At 30.8% G+C, this 16544-nt stretch overlaps 4 protein-coding genes across 4 annotated transcripts; 1 reads left to right on the forward strand and 3 right to left on the reverse strand.

Annotated features, from left to right (window-relative positions):
* Positions 1-90: 90 nt before the first annotated feature.
* Positions 91-2421, forward strand: LOC126679238 (40S ribosomal protein S12-like). The gene is made up of 4 exons (XM_050374227.2): positions 91-213; positions 297-603; positions 1964-2029; positions 2221-2421. Exons 1-4 carry the CDS (start codon positions 206-208, stop codon positions 2278-2280), a joined length of 441 nt encoding a protein of 146 aa, XP_050230184.1. The 5' UTR covers positions 91-205; the 3' UTR covers positions 2281-2421.
* A 234-nt stretch (positions 2422-2655) lies between these two features.
* LOC126679104 (oxoglutarate-dependent flavonoid 7-O-demethylase 1-like) lies at positions 2656-4819 on the reverse strand. Its single transcript, XM_050374043.2, has 4 exons — positions 4554-4819; positions 4088-4335; positions 3190-3514; positions 2656-2946 (listed from the first exon to the last, which is right to left on the reverse strand). The coding sequence occupies exons 2-4, from the start codon at positions 4201-4203 to the stop codon at positions 2707-2709; spliced, it is 681 nt and encodes a 226-aa protein (XP_050230000.1). The 5' UTR covers positions 4204-4335; positions 4554-4819; the 3' UTR covers positions 2656-2706.
* LOC126678635 (oxoglutarate-dependent flavonoid 7-O-demethylase 1-like) lies at positions 4225-4796 on the reverse strand. Its single transcript, XM_050373529.1, has 2 exons — positions 4554-4796; positions 4225-4335 (listed from the first exon to the last, which is right to left on the reverse strand). The coding sequence occupies exons 1-2, from the start codon at positions 4794-4796 to the stop codon at positions 4225-4227; spliced, it is 354 nt and encodes a 117-aa protein (XP_050229486.1).
* A 2248-nt stretch (positions 4820-7067) lies between the features above and the next one.
* Positions 7068-7848, reverse strand: LOC126679296 (uncharacterized). Its single transcript, XM_050374293.2, has 2 exons — positions 7342-7848; positions 7068-7260 (listed from the first exon to the last, which is right to left on the reverse strand). Exons 1-2 carry the CDS (start codon positions 7658-7660, stop codon positions 7184-7186), a joined length of 396 nt encoding a protein of 131 aa, XP_050230250.1. The 5' UTR covers positions 7661-7848; the 3' UTR covers positions 7068-7183.
* Between the last annotated feature and the right edge of the window lie 8696 nt (positions 7849-16544).

Consider the following 16544-nt stretch of genomic DNA (forward strand, 5'->3'; position numbering starts at 1 on the left):
TTAGAGTTAATTTTCATCAGATTGGTTTGTGATTGGCCCATAAGTTGCTTAAAGCCCAAACCATGTTACAAAACCCTAGTGTGCATCGTATAAATTGTTAATACCTTAGCCAATTTTAGTCGCAGTTAGTGTTTGCTTCGCTTCCATTTTTCCGTAGAGACAAACTTACTCTCTTTTTCTCACAAAGACTAACCTCCGAAGAACCATGTCAGGGTAAGCCATCATTTCATTTAAATTCGTTTCATTCTAAATCATTTGGTTATCTGATTATTATTTGTGTTAAAATTTAATCGCAGGGAGGAGGGTGCCGTCGCTGTTGCTGCCGATCCAGTTGCTGCTGCTCCTGCGCAGCCACTGGGCGAGCCAATGGACTTGATGACTGCGTTGCAGTTGGTTCTGAGGAAGTCATTGGCTCACGGCGGTCTCATTCGAGGTCTTCATGAGTGTGCTAAATTGATTGAGAAGAGCACCGCACAGCTCTGTGTATTGGCTGAAGATTGCAATCAGTCTGACTATGTCAAACTTGTCAAAGGCCTCTGTGCTGATCATAATATTAACCTTATGACTGTTCCGAGCGCTAAGACTCTTGGCGAATGGGCTGGTGTAAGTGCTTTTGTTTTTCCATTCTCTTAATTTTTTTGTTTATCAAGATTTTCAGCCTGATTTGTAAAGTTATTGCTTTTTCAAGTTTCACTGTTAGTTTTTAGCTTGGTTGATTATAGAAATGCGAGAATTCGTAAGGGTTTCTTTATAGCTGTTCAATGTCTCATGTTATCAATATGTAAAGAATTTATGCTTTAGTCTTGTACCGGCATATTTCCATATACTCATACGTGCAATTGGTTAGGCGTGAGGTGAAATTTGCTCCGAAAGAATAAAATATTTCGCACAAGGAAAATTATAAAATCACTGAATGAAATACACATCAATGGTTTCTAAATGTAAGATGAGAAGAATTTTTTCAAGTTTAATAGTAGTGTAAGTCCTTGAATAGAAGCTGTTTAAAAGTAGTCTAAATTCAAATTAAGAACTGGAATGCACGCTGTGTCATATCTCTAAATCCTACTAGTCGTGCTTTAATTTTTTTAAATCAACAACTCATTATCAAAGTCAATCATGTCATAAATCCTTCAACAAACTCTTATGAGACGTGTTTTATTCTTTTGTTCTTCAAAAAAGTTAAGTGAGTGTATAGTGACTTAATATGGATTGTTCAGATCAATTGATGCATTGAATTTTCAAAAACAAAATAACCTCAGATTCCCAAAATGCTTGAATCATGCGTGCCACTTCCATGACGGGAGTGGTGCACATAGGCAAGTACCTTATATGGGGAGTTTCTATCTCTTTTAACAATTATGCAAAAACCTTTTTTGTACCTAAGGTTGCAAATTTGTTTGCTTAATTTATTGTAGCCTCATCTGAGAGAAATTTATATGCATACATCATACTGCTAAACTCATAGTTAACTGGATGGTTTTAATTTTCACTCATACATTAAGTAGTGACTTCTTAGAAAGAGTTGCATGAATTAGCTTGGCATGGTTAGTTTAGACTTTGATGAATAAGACAAATCTGTTTGATGTGATATGAGGATATGCTTTTCCATCAACTATAGTCTACGCTATTTATTGAACGCCCTTTTGTTTTAACCAGTAGTGAATATCCACATTAGACTGTTTGTAAAACTTAGAATGACGTCTGTTATTCAAAGTAATCTATCAAATTCTGTTAAAATAACATTTTGCTGCTGTTCTCTGATTCTTTGTTTTTCATCCTTTTTCAGCGCAATCAAAAAATAGTATGTTTGTATGCAGTTGCATTTGTTTTATCTTTTTTTGTTTCTCTTGATTTTAATTAGTCCTTGTTTCCCTATCAGATTATGTTTCTATTTTGTATTTATATGATTTTCTATTCCATTTGAACTTTATATCTCATGATATTTTTCATGTCATTTCTTCAGCTCTGCAAGATTGATTCCGAGGGCAAGGCTAGGAAGGTGGTTGGTTGCTCATGTGTCGTTGTTAAGGTGCCACTTTATTTCAGTCACTTTGTATTCTTACACACTGGCCTGCAAAAATTAAATTAACAATTAAAACAATTTAGCCACTTATAATAGAGTGAGTCTGAAACAAAGAAATCGAACAGGATTTAAAAAATCATTTCTGCTTTGTGTCTTATATAATGATTGCTTTAATGTAATGCTGCTTTTTTCTCCAGGATTTCGGTGAGGAGAGCGAGGGTCTTAATGTTGTTCAGCAACACATCAAGTCTAACTGAGTAGCTATGGTTGTAGTGTTTTATTTTTTTGAGATCTGAATTGAAGTTCCATTTGTAGAGACTTTTTGTTTGTTTTATCTTTATCCAATTGTAGTTTCAAGTATTTGACAAATATTGTGTTTGAGTTGAATTTTTCTATAACGTCTGCAACTTAGCATTGTTTTTTTAGTAGAATTAATAATCCGAAATAGGTAGTTTCCAACAACATATTTGAATATAGTTGAAACAAATATAAATATTTTCGACAAAAAAAAAACAAAGTAAACCAAATGTATATTTTTATTAATACTCAGAAATACTACAAGCATTGAACCAGTACAGTTTTTTCACTTTGCAAATTGCATAATACATATTTATTTAGTACAGTTTTATCTTTCTATTCCTTCTGTAGGAATTTATTGCACCATTTTATAGTAATAATTGGAATTATAATTTAAGATTATCCATGAACAGGGTTCCAGGTTTTGAATTGTAAAAGCATTGAAAGTATTCATCCAATGTGACTGTCTTGTACATAGCTGGCATTCCGGAGTTGATGAGTCGTTCAGCAGGACCGATTGTAAATGATGGATTCGGATTGCATAAAGTCACAATTGAAATTCTCTCCTCCGATTTGTTTACCACTGCTTTGTGAATTGGTGATTTGTATATCCCATTGCTCATTATCTGCATTAATCAATATATTACTTACTTATACATTTACCATAATCACTTGGATCCAATGGCATACTTATAATAATCCGAGCTTAACTTCTATATAACTCTGAATTCATCACAAATTTATGTGCTCTTTTTAAAAAAAAAGAAATTCAATATGAGAAGAGATTGAAGTGTACCCTCGCCTAAGGGTAGTTTCGCCCATGCAAGGACTCATACAAGTAAGTAATAATAGTTATCCTTTAGTATTACCTCAATAATGCCACCAAGGTCGACAACAAGGGCATGTTCGATAGGCTGAACAAAGACCCAATTACCCTCCTTGAGAACCTGTAATGCTGGAGAATGAGCACAATCAAGCAACAGAGTAATCCCATGAACATCAATATGTTGATTGAGGCCAATCACTCTCTCAGGCTGAGGGCAAGGTGGATACAAATTCATCCTTATGTCATAATTCCCTTCTTTATAAGCCTCACACAATCCTGAATCTTCTATCCCAAGCACCATGCTTATATACTTCACTATAGAAATTGCAACTTCTCTCATGCCTTCTATATATTTCATCACTGTTTCCCTATAGAAAAAAATATATAGAAATATGCAATTTGGTACCAAATTAATTGTATATTACTTCTCACAATTTGGGGCCGAACTAATTATTAGCAATTGATTAGGAGGAGTGTTCATTTAGTTCAAATTGAACCAAATAAAATAGTATTCGACTTAGATTTTGATTTTTTTTCTTTCCAAAACCATACTAATTTTATTTACAAAAAGTTCAAATATTCCAAATAGAATTAAACTAGTCACCTCAGTTGGTTTTTTCTATTTGCTTCGTTTTCAGTTCATTTTGTACACAGACTGTCACTTCATTTCAATTTGGCCATTAAAGTTTAATTTGTTTTATTTTGATTACTAAACTTTAATTTAATTTCAGCGAAAAGTTTTTAAGCCAAATTATGTATACGTCGTAAGCTTACAGATAAAAATAATCAAAGATCGGCTCATTAGAACAAAATAAAAGTTTAACAACCAAAATGAAACAAATTAAAGTTTGATCACTAAAATAAAATCAATAATGGTTTGAATATCGTGAAAATCAATTACCTTATATTCATAAGTGAAAGTTCAAAAGTTTCAAGAGTACCTAAATTTATTAGGGTTATGAGGCCAAGCGTTCATTTTGGTACTTTGAAAAGGAAGACCTTTAAGGAATAAAATGTCATTCCATTCAAGCTTTTGTTCTTCTGACATTATAAACATATGACCATAGCCTTCATTACTTCATGGTTTCTGTCCCCATTGTTCTTTGTCTTGCAAGGGAAGATCAAAAAATTCTCGAACTTGCTTCTTCATGTTGCTTAACAATTCAATCGAAACTCCATGGTTTATCAACTGAAAATATCCAAAAAAGTATAGAATTGGTTAATTAAGGACAATATCGTTTTTTTGACGTTAATTAAAGACTAAATTGGGTCATCTCGATTCCTAAACTTGTTTATATTATATAATTTTGTTCTTAATTAACTTAAAAAAGATCAAAATAGTATAAAGAGAGTTATTTGATTCCGGATCACAAATTCAAGGACTGAGAACGTATATCATGCATTTACCTGAAACACGCCCCAGTGTTTGCATGCAGAATGAAGCTTGTGAAGCTCATCACGGCTAGGCCGAGGGTTGACCAAGTTGGTCATATCAATCAACGGTACAGAAAGTGACAGATCAGAAGGAGTATTGACGATGAGATCATCTCTCACATACCTCACCGGAACAATCTCAAGCTTTTGTCTTGCAAGCTCTTGTACGCTTGGAACTTTGAGAGACCATGCGAGGTTCTTTGGCACCATAGCCATTTGAAAGATTCTTGATTCCGAAATTTAAAACTTGTTTCAGGTTATTTATGGATCTTGTAAACACAATAGCTTAATAAATTATATCCGGTCAATAATATTTGTCGCATTTACAATTTAATAAAAATGTATGTAAGTGAAGATATATTTATCATAGACCGGAAAGAGTAAAATTATGGACCGGAATAATAATTAAATGATGACGAAAAAAAACAATATGTGTATAATTAGTGCACTGATTAAGTAGGAATTCGTCTTGGCATTAAGTTTAGTTTAGAAATGAAGAAAGAAGGACGCATAACACAACTATTATATATGTGAAACGTTTAGCTCAATCTCATTTTTTTAGTTTCTGTTGTTTTATTTATTGATTTGGTAAGGAGACTGTGTAACCATGTTGAACGGAATTTTACATTTCAACATTTGATTTCGTACTAAAAAAGTTATATTTATTTTATGAAATTATTTATATACACATATCTTGTAATAAAAAAAATTATTTTTCATTTTATATTTCAGTATTCCATATTAGCGATTCAATTCTATGATAAAAATACAAACATGGTTTATAAAATAGTTAACCCCCCAAATAAGAAGTAATTTATATTAATAAATAACTCCTACGAAACCTTGCCAATTTCAAGAGCTTAATTCACAAACTTTATTAATAGTCTTTAATTCTTTTATTGCTTTTTTCATATATTTCTTTATTGAGCAATGCCCATTTAAAACAACTCATGCGTATTAGAATATAAAAACAATCGTAATTGACTTGTTTCAACTCATAATTGAAAGAGAAATCATTATTACTAATACGGTATAGATTGAAGACTAGTTTACATAAAATACAAAAAAGAAACATCTTTGGTTAATAACGAATTAACAATATTGTTGTGGGTGGACTTTCTATGCTTTTCTAGATGTAAAGCACAAAACGACGTCGCTGGCTCCATGGACAAAAAATTAATGTGGGATGAAAGATTAATAAAAAGAGTATAGAAGAAGAGAATGAAAAATGGAGATAATTTTATTCTTTTAATTGTCTAATCACTTAAAAGAAACCCCTCCTTTAACTCTTTTAGCAATTATAATTAGATGTAAGAATTTTTTTTAATTTTATCCTATTCTGTCCTTTTATATTTCAATTATACTCCAATTTTCAAAATTATGAATTACTTTAAGGATGAAAAAATAACTAAATAAAAAGATATTATCATACCCTTTTTTTTATTTGAAAAAGTACAAAGAAATCCTTAAAATTAAAATGGTTTAATTATAGCGGCAGAGTATAAATAATTCATATATAAAAGGCCGTAATATACTATTTATGTAGAAAAATTAAATACGAAATTCATCTATACTATATATAAAAGCACGGATGGGGGGGGGGGGACAGGCAAATTTACGGAATAACCCTTTTTAATCTATATTAAATAACGGTTTTATAGTCATTAACAAATTAATTATTTAATTAATTACTAAAAATTATTATAATTAGAGTTTTAGTTAAAATAAAATTGTATCATGATAGAGGAATACTAATTGAGTATAGAAAAAATAGCTAATCTTTTCCAAATTAATAGGAATATCAATCTTTTAGTTTGACTACACTAGCAACACAATTAATGTTATCCAAATCTTTATTAGTTATGTGTAAATTTACAAAAAAAAAATTAATTTGATTTTTTTAATATTGTTTTAAAATAATAACACATGAATTGACGAGTCACGTTACGAGCCACGTGCGTAGCACGCAAAGCGAGACTAGTTTATTAAAACATACCTATTACATATAAAGAAATTTTAAATCCACAAAAAGCGAAATATTATTTGTATAGCGACTTGGATCTGAAAGGCTTATTTAGAAGTCTAACCAAATCGGAACTACTCAGAAAAACTCGCAAACGCGACGTTTACTCATATTAATTATAAATCAAGTTTTGAGCATTCAAATACAGTGCAACCTTATTGAGCTTTAGTTATTTTTTTAATAATAAATAATAAACATTAAATTTATAATTATTTTTATGAATAATCAAATTGAATCGAACTTCAATTTCAATTATTTTGGCTTTTAAAATAAATTTTGGTCAATCTCAAATCATTTTAGAATCATATCGACCTCGAATTTTATTTGTTTTTTCACATCATTACATTGCTGATTATAAGTAATATTAATGTCTCTTAATATATAACTAAATTTTCGAAAGCTTCAATAGGCTACTTTTGCTGTACTGATTTGAGTAAGAACACGACTGTACCATGTTTAACTACTTGAGAGAATAAATTTTATTGCTTCCCATTAGGATTAAAAATACATTAGGAACCAAATAATTACAAAACTAGCAGAACCATGACATGAGAACAAAATGACAAATATATATGAAAATCTAAGAGTCAGAAACATCAGTCTGGTGCCTTGCTTTTTCCTTCTCCTTCACTTCACTTCCTTGAGTCTTATCATAATCTTCACAAAAACGAAAAAGATTAACAATTAGTTTACTGAAAAATGCGATTAAGAGGGTGATTAAGGAGATAAAACACGTACCAGGGTGGTTCTCATGAATTTTCTTATCGTTTTCATCCTCAGTAACTGATTGATTTCCTCCATAAATCCCACCAAACCCTTCTTCGTCGGACCTCGTCGCGTATCCTTCTCCAAATGAATGGGACATCACATCCCCAGTTTTTTCATTCGGAGTCTGAGTCTTGTCCATGCTGTGTTGGCTATCTGGTGCGCTACAAAATGTATTATTGACCTTCCGGAAACTGACCACCGATGTTCTTTGACCTAACGGATTTGGAAAAGATGAGAATATAAGAGTGGATGGGCTGTGTGTTTTTATTGATCTAATGGCTTGGTTCATTGTTTGAATCTTGGTTTCCTCAACTGTGTAGTGTTTATATATTCAGCTGCCTAATCCTTTGAACGAGAAGATAATTACTACTATGAGATTTAAAAAGGTGTGGCATGTAATCAGCAACTTTGTCCGGTTTCAAAAGAAGTGATGACGTTATTGTTTCTACAGATTTCTGATTTTATGGTGCGGCACGTAGCAGTTGCTTCATAAACGTGGCGAGGGGAGGCGGATTAAGGCGTGGATGACGGACACTTGTTAACCAGATGGCGGTTCAGCCGCCAGCAATCACTATTTTGTTCTTTTGGAGGGAACACTCATCAATTTAAAAACAAAATTACTTTTAAATTGAATGTCTTAAAATGTACTCCATCCAGTGACGGACGCAGACTAATTTTTCGGGGGGGGGGGGGGGGGGGGGGGGTCCAAATTAAGCATAGAATATATGTAATAAATATCATAACCCTTCTTTTTTTAAATCGTTTTTAAATCTAAAAATCATATAAATAAATATAAGAAAAAATATTTATTACTCTAGTTTAATATTCTTCTATCAATTTCAAATGAAATAAAATGTATATTTAATTGTAAAAATTAAATAAATAATACTAATTAAAATAATAGAGAATACATAGTTTGTTGTTTCTGATGATATTTTTTGGACTTAGTAAAAAAATATGAAAAGTGAAAAAAGTAATAAAATCAAATAAAACTTAAGATAAATAAATTAGAAGCAAATGATAAAGGTGAGAACTGAAAAATAATTAATTTTTAAGTCACAACAATTAAAATTAATTTAGATATACTAAATATGGATGAATTATATGACTCTTATTATTGCAATATATTATAAATAAATTTATTTGCCGCCAGCTAATAACTTTTTGAAAATTACACAATTTAGATCTATATATATTATATACTAATTATTTTGAAGAAATATTATTGCATTGGTTTTTACAAGTTTAATGGCCCACCTATACTAAAATCATGCTAATTCCTTGGAGAATTACTAATGTAGTGCTAAGTCAGTAAAACTTAGTATCAATTTTTCTTTTGATTTTAGGGGGGTCCAGTGACCCTCTTGTACCCAATACAGATCCGTCACTGACTCCATCCATGTATAGAGCTATTCATTTTTTCCCTACAACTTTAAAAAACAAAAATGCTTTGTAACCGATGAATTTTGTTCATTTTTTTATGTGATAATATTATATTTTTATGAGAGGTAGACTTAATTTAGGGTGAGTTGTTAGCGGAAGTTAGTGGAAGTTAGTATGTATTTTTTAAAGTTAAATCAGACAAATACTAAAAACAGTCATTTAGCGACGGATTTTTCCGTCGCTAAATGACCAAAATCCGTCGCTAAACACATTTAGCGACGGATTTGCGACGAAAATAGTCTGTCGCTATATTTTTGGTCGCAACGTTTGACAACGACGGAAAAAAAATTTAGCGACGGATTTTGGTCTCGGTTTTAGCGACGGGATTTTAAATCCGTCGCTAATTAGCGACGGATTTATCGACGGATTTTAATCTGTCACTAATTTTAAAAAAATAAATTAAATTACATCGTAAAATAAATTTTTTTATTTAATTAATTACTCATCCGCGCCCTCCGTCACTCACCCACCCGAGTTAAATCACCCACCCGCATCCACCTGTCAATTTACGCTAACTTTCCAGTAGGTCACCCATCCTTCCATTGCTCCCACTCAAGACTCTTTAACCTTATAGTTCTCCCGCGCGTAACTCCACCTTAACCAGCTCATATTCATGTTATATATTTATGTATATTATACTTAAATGTAACTAAAACAACAAATATTTGTTTCCATAATTTAATCCCGCATTCTAAGATAATTTTTTTTATAATTAATAATTTTTTAAAATATTTATATACTTTAAATAAATAAATAATTTGTAATTATTATTTTATAAATAAGGTTTAATTATTATTTTATAAATAAAAACGTTATATTGAAATAATATAAATTTAACTAAAAAATTAAAAAATTATTTTTTATTGAATACTATCTTAAATAATATTTTTAATACCTTTTAATTTTTTTGACAGTGCAAATTAGCGTAATTTAGCGACGGATTTTAAAATCCGTCGCTAATTGTGGAAAATAAAAGGCGGGAGTATTTCCGTCAAGCTAAATTTTATCAAAACAATTGGCGGGACTACTCCGCCAACTTTAGCGACGGATAATCCGTGATCCCGCCAATTTAATTGTGTGTTTAGCGACGGATTTTAGATCCGTCGCAAAATCCGTCGCTAATAAAAAAAATAGCGACGAATTTTAGATCTGTCACTAAAATCCGTCGCAAAAACGCTGTTTTCTAGTAGTGACAGTCCAACCTCATTCAGTATAAGGACCTGACCTCATTCAGTATAAGGACCTGACCTCATTCAGTATAAGGATCTGACCTCATTCAGTATAAGGACCTGGCCATTAGGCTAAGTCCTCATCTGCTTATGTGATAATATGTCGTTTATTCAAAAAAAATTAACAAGGATAAATTTTAAAATTAATTTTTAATCCATTTATCTTTTACTGGCACATTAAATTATTGAACTAATAAATTTAAAAAAAAATTATATAAAATATACTAATATTTTAAATTTTTATCTCGTGTCATGTCATATTTATAATAAGTAAATAAACATTAATAACAATTAAAAAATGATAATTTTTTTTAATTATTATTTTATTCTTTTAAACATTATATATGATTATTGTATTATTAATTTATTATACAAATGATATAGCAATATGTTGTTGTGTTATATAATTTTCTAAAGTTACACTAAATTGTATTCACTTACCATTTAAGATGGACGAGGAATAACCATAATGGATTACCGAGTCCAACCGAACCAAGCTGAGCCCCTGAGGATGGATTTTTTTTTTCACATAAAGATTATTAGAATCTTTATTAAACTTGATTTAAATGATAATGTACTTTGCTTTTTCACCTGACCAGGTAGGGTAAAATTCAATGACTGAGGAAATTAATCGACAGAGCTCCTTTTACATCATTCATAGAAGATGAATAGTTTATCAAGAGGATCCCAATTTAAATTCACCATACAGATCAAATTAATTGACTATAAAATTAAGTTTTTGTTTATATTACTTTATATTATTTCAATTTATATTTTATCATAATAAATTTTAGAAATAAAATAATATGAAAAAATTATTTGAACTGTTATTCTCTCCAATTAAACAAATGGTTACAAAACAATTAAAAATAAATTAAAATTTAAAAATTTAAAAAGTAAGACTCCAAACGAAAAAAATAAAAGATGTGATATATTTTTGGTGATTAGGCTTTGTTTAGAATAGGGAGAAATTGTTCCCCATTTTGCACTCGCTTTATCTTAAAAATATAGCTATATCTCCATGTCATTAATTACTTTAAAATTCACTATAATTAATCAATTTTATTGTTATATTTTATATTTATGTATTAGATAAAATTATTAGATTATTCATTTAATTAGTAGCATCGATCCTTCGTTTTTCTCCGGCGAGGAGGAGGGTCGGCCGACCTTCCTGACCCTCATGTAGTTCCGCTACTGGTTCAAATTTGGATCATCTGTGTGTTGGGTTTTTGTCTTCCTACAAATGGTGAATTTTTTAGTGCTTAGCTGGTTCAAGTGATTTTAATAATATGGCTATTGAATTAGATACATTAGTATAGTACTATCTATAGCGCTAGTGTTTCACGTTCTTTCTATTCTATCCAATTTTATTTTGGTAGGGCCACATAAAACTCCAACTTTCAGGTCTATATTGATGTAGCCTATAAATATTTATTTTTATATTTCTTATTAAATTTTAAAAGATGTTTTTATTAAAGATTGTTTAATCTAGTAAAATAATTATCCAAATTTTTTTAATATTTGTAAAACAATCTGCAGGTCGGCGGTATATTTTTTTATGGACAGTCTCGTTTCATGTTAAATCATTATAATATTTTTAAATTTTTTATGAATGTAATTACTTTCGAGTTAAATTTATGCAGTTTTATGATATTTTTGAAAGTATAGTGTAATATAAAGAGGAGATTAAGATAACCCAAAGGAGATTAAGATAATTCCAACCCTCAAAATATTTCTCAAATTGGTCAGAATCACTCATTCCAATCAAATGAAGCAGACACCACTACTCCAAAATATAGACGTTGGAAGTTGACTAGTATTCCTTTGTATGTGGACGACACATCACGGCGTCAATGCCACATCACATTACTTTTCACTTTTTCACTCCGTCAGAACAGCTTCCGCCGTTGCTTTATTTTCCCAATTGGTCTCTCAAGTAGGTCCCATTTGTACCCTCTTTTTCCCTATTTGTCTAAGGCATTGAGGACCCACAAAGCCATAACCGCCCAAAAAGAACGGCGCCAAGCGACTACGACTCCACTTTGCATCATCAGCCATGCACAAGGAGACAAATGTACAATTTACCCCCTCAATTCGTGTTAAAATTTGAAACATATCAAATCAAAGCTTTTTAACCATATAAGGCCAAGGCTTCTTCTGTAAATCATCAATCCCAAATTGTTATAGTTTCAATTCTACTTCCTACTCGTACTATGCTCTTTATAATCTTGGCTCATAATTTAATTTCTATGTATTTAGCTATTGGGCTGTATTAAAAAATTAAATTCTCTCAATAAAATAAATTAATTCATTTTTTTAATTTTTATCTAAAATAGTAATGATTTTTAAATTTTTATTATTTTTTGTGTTTCCAATTTCTTTTACTTTGATTAATATGAATGTATTTAACAATTAATTAATAAAGCAACAATTTAGTGCCTATATAATTAGAATAAAACAATTAAAAATAATACTCTATCAACTTAAAATGAAAAAAAAAAATATTAGCAAATTGCTCCAAATTATAAGTAGGAATGAAAAAGGAAAAGAAAAAAAGCTTGAAAAATCACCTTTTTCCACCGTAAACGATGAAATAAAAGTGATATAAAAAAATAAATTTTCTTCCCTATACATCTCCAAAACGGTGGAGATGTGTGTAAATGGTAGGATTTAAATGAGAGACAATATATATTTTTGTAGTATAGTCATTTAAAATATCCAATTTTTTTTGATTTAATGTTTGCTTATGACCTTATTTTTTAAAATATTTAATTTTAACTCATTTTTAAATTCTCACTTTTAAATATAATTATTTGTTCAAATTGGAGTAGGAAAAAGTTCATATATATTATAAATATTATTTTATACTATTTTAATTTGTATTTTTATTACAATTAATTTATTTTAAAACTTAAGTAATATGGGAGTTTTATTTATTTATTTTTATCTTAATTTAATCAATTAATTATAATTAGAAGTGAAAATTAAAAGTACTTTAAAATTAAATATTCTGAAAAATGAGACTGTAATTTGTTTTTGGAAAAGTTGAATATTTTTAACATTTAGGCCTATTTTTATTGAGTAATCCTACCGTTGTCTGTCCTACTACTGGAACTGACATGAGCGCAGTCTATTTGACAAATCGCCAAAATGGACGGTGCAGATTTAATTCACACTTCCCTAGAAGATCAGAGTTCATGACGTCATTTAAACGGCGACATTGACGCGCCGTACTATATTGACGTGCGATACCCAGTTCTGTGGGACCGGTGCCTTGTGTCAAAGGACCCTCCGATCATAGCGGGAGAAGAATTAAGAAAATATACTAATATGTTAAAATAAAATGAGCTGTATACGTGGAAATTAGTGGACATGGTGTCATCATTTCAAAAGTATAGGCCCCTCTTCTTAGATGGATGCCACGTCATACACTTTTCTACGACACTATTTTCCAGCGACAAATGAACAATTTGTTCTAAAATTAGATGATTTCCAATTTATTAATAAGTCAATATTACTAAATTTGAAGGATTTATAAATGATATTATTAATATTTTAAATTTGTAATGAAATTATAGTTTTATTTGCACATACTCCAAAAGTAAATATGGACTAGCACTGGTCATAGTTTTATTTAATTAAGTGGTTTAAGGGAGAAGAAAATACATTACAAAAAGAGAAAAAAAAGAGAAAAAATAATATATTGTTCAAATGTTTTTTAATTAGAATAGTGCAGTATTTTGACATTGATTAATCTTTATATTTTATATGTCAATTAATACAAAATCAAAAATTATTTTTATTATTAAACTAGTTATACATTAATAAATTTTATCATTTTATCCTCTAAATTTATGCGTAGACGGTAGATCATTTGCTCAAGTCTATGAATTAAAAAAGTCCAAATTTATAATAAAATATTTTTCTAGTCAATTTATTAGTTTCTTTTTAAAAAATAAATTAATTATATTAAAATACATCATAAAACAACTACTAATAATCAAATTACTATTGAATTTAATTGATTTGAGGTTATTTTTAAACCGCTTATAATTAATTTAAAGTCTTGTTTTAAGCGAAAACTTCCATCTTTTTCTATAACTATAGGTCTGTTTTGGTTTACCTAAGTCGTCAATTTTGAAAGAAACAAAATAAGTTAATCGTTGAGTTTGTCTTTTAATCCGATATATAACCTATAAAACATGGTAGAATCTAATTGGACGATTATTCGATTAAATTTCCAATGTTAAAGTTCTTTGAGTAGCATTTTCAATATATGAATATAATTGTGTTTTTTGGCAATACCTCAATATTTTTATATAATAGTTGAGAAAAGGCTTAAATGCTCCAAAAATCACGAACTTTCGCGTGTTTTTGGTATTTAACACGAACTTTTAATTTTGGCTTAAAAATACATGAACTATCCAATTTTTGCAATAATAACACCGGTGTGGATTCCGGCTTCAATCAGCTTATGTGGCACCGACAATGTCATGCTGTCCCAACTTATGGTAGAATTCATCCTAGTCATCAAAACGACACCGTTTTTTTTATTAAACACATCTAAAAAATATAAGGACTATTTTTACACTTTTTACCTTCATCTTTTAAATTAAATTTTCTCATTCACTCACAACCTTATCATCAAGACGACACGTTTCACATTCATTCTTTCAATCTCTCTACCCATGCCCATCGTCGTCTTCATTTGTTCCATCTTTCACAAATCCATCTCCCAACATTTTTATAGCACTCACTATTAGTTCTCTCTCCCTCTTCTTCCCACTCTCAACACACAAGAACTGAAAGTGATTGGTTTTAAAAAAAAGTAGAGAAAGAACACAACTTTAGGCATAAATAAGTAAAAACATTAGCTTTTCAATAAAAAAAAAAAGAAACCCAGATTTAGTTTCTCTTTTCTTGTAAATTTTCTCGCGTTTTCTCACTCCCCAAACAGAAAATAAAATCACAATCTCAACAAACAAACAAACATTGTTATGATTTTCAACACAATAATACATACTACTATTATTATTGCCAGCACTTCTCATCTTTTATACGCCGTCAGATTACAGAATCTCGTTAACACAATCAACACAATTTCTTCTGTGAATATCTCCGATCAAAATAAAAATTATGAACAGTATAATAAATCAAATAGATCTCAGTCCGGTAACGTGGATTGAGTTTCTCCATTTTATGACGGCACTGCACGGAGGTCTTCGGCGGAGATGCTACAGGTAATCGATTAGCAACAGCGTCGACTACTTCTTGCCAATCGTTGACCTTGAGATTACCAAGGAAGAGGGTGTACACTTTTCGCGGTTAACGTCGATGAGAGCGATGGTCTCGTCGTGAGACTAACAAGGCGACGGTAGATGGCGGGAATTGGTGGAAGGTTGCGGAGGCGCAGGGAGTAGGGGTATAGAAGGGTTGCAGAAGGATTGGAGGTTGCGGAAGGGGAGATCCGGGAGCGAGGTGGACATGATGAGGGGTGGATAAGGAAGAAGAGGAGGAGGCACGTTTTAGTAGAGGAGAGGAAATGAGAGGCAGTTGTGGCGGAGAAAAGGAAAAAATAGGGGGATACAGTAGTGGTAGTGGCGGAGTTAGGTGAAATACGTTGAATTGATTGGGTGTAAAATGGTGGGTGGATGTGAGGGAGTAAGAAAAATTAATTTAGAAGATGAAGGTAAAAAGTTTAAAAATAGTCCCTATACTTTTGAAGTGTGTTTAATAAAAAACGGTGCAGTTTTAATGATAAGGATGAATTCTACCATAAGTTGGGACAACATGATTTTTTTCCGGTGCCACATAAGCTGATTGAAGCCGGAATCCACACCGGTGTTATTATTGCAAAAATTGGATAGTTCATGTATTTTTAAGCCAAAATTAAAAGTTCGTGTCAAATACCAAAAACACGCGAAAGTTCGTGATTTTTGGTGCATTTAAGCCTTGAGAAAATATCTAATTGACTTCAAATAAGAAAATGATTCTTACTTAATAGGGATTGAACTTGAACAGGAAAGAGGTTCTTTATTCAAGCAAGTTTTATTCAAGAATATCCTCCTGAATAAGTTTATCTAATCTTTTTCTTTAGTGACAAGGGTACCCCCGGCGGAGCCCGACCACCTTTATAAATCCTTGGGAAGGCTAGCCTCGGCATCCCACCTAGGTAAACTCTCGGGTAAGTTTATCTTCTTAAGTTGAAATTTGTGTCTGAATAGAAAAAAAATATTATGTATATCCGGTATTTAGGCGAATCCTTAGATGACACGCTTTTTTTGAGTCCCGAAAATACCGATTTATATGGGGATTCGACTGAATCTTCTTTTGATCTCTGGGCTCGGAAAATCTCATGGATTCAGACACTCATATTAGCGGGTTCTTATAATTTATGCGAAAACTGATGTTTTTCCGGAAATTGCATCTTATACGACTCGGTTCCACTATAATTACGATAGGATTCAGTTTTCGTCATTAATAAATATTTTTTTTCAT

This window comes from Mercurialis annua, linkage group LG4 (genome assembly GCF_937616625.2).
Source record: "Mercurialis annua linkage group LG4, ddMerAnnu1.2, whole genome shotgun sequence".
NCBI classification, from domain to species: Eukaryota; Viridiplantae; Streptophyta; class Magnoliopsida; order Malpighiales; family Euphorbiaceae; genus Mercurialis; species Mercurialis annua.

Coding starts and splice junctions, on each gene's coding strand:
- LOC126679238 (XM_050374227.2), top strand. Junction 604..1,963: donor CTCTTGGCGAATGGGCTGGT/GTAAGTGCTTTT, acceptor TCATTTCTTCAG/CTCTGCAAGATTGATTCCGA. Junction 2,030..2,220: donor GCTCATGTGTCGTTGTTAAG/GTGCCACTTTAT, acceptor TTTTTTCTCCAG/GATTTCGGTGAGGAGAGCGA.
- LOC126679104 (XM_050374043.2), bottom strand. CDS start 4,203: ATGTTTATAATGTCAGAAGAACAAAAGCTTGAATGGAATGACATTTTA. Junction 3,515..4,087: donor CATAACCCTAATAAATTTAG/GTACTCTTGAAA, acceptor TTTTTTCTATAG/GGAAACAGTGATGAAATATA. Junction 2,947..3,189: donor ACCTTGGTGGCATTATTGAG/GTAATACTAAAG, acceptor TGATTAATGCAG/ATAATGAGCAATGGGATATA.
- LOC126678635 (XM_050373529.1), bottom strand. CDS start 4,796: ATGGCTATGGTGCCAAAGAACCTCGCATGGTCTCTCAAAGTTCCAAGC. Junction 4,336..4,553: donor AACACTGGGGCGTGTTTCAG/GTAAATGCATGA, acceptor GGATATTTTCAG/TTGATAAACCATGGAGTTTC.
- LOC126679296 (XM_050374293.2), bottom strand. CDS start 7,660: ATGAACCAAGCCATTAGATCAATAAAAACACACAGCCCATCCACTCTT. Junction 7,261..7,341: donor AATTCATGAGAACCACCCTG/GTACGTGTTTTA, acceptor GTTTTTGTGAAG/ATTATGATAAGACTCAAGGA.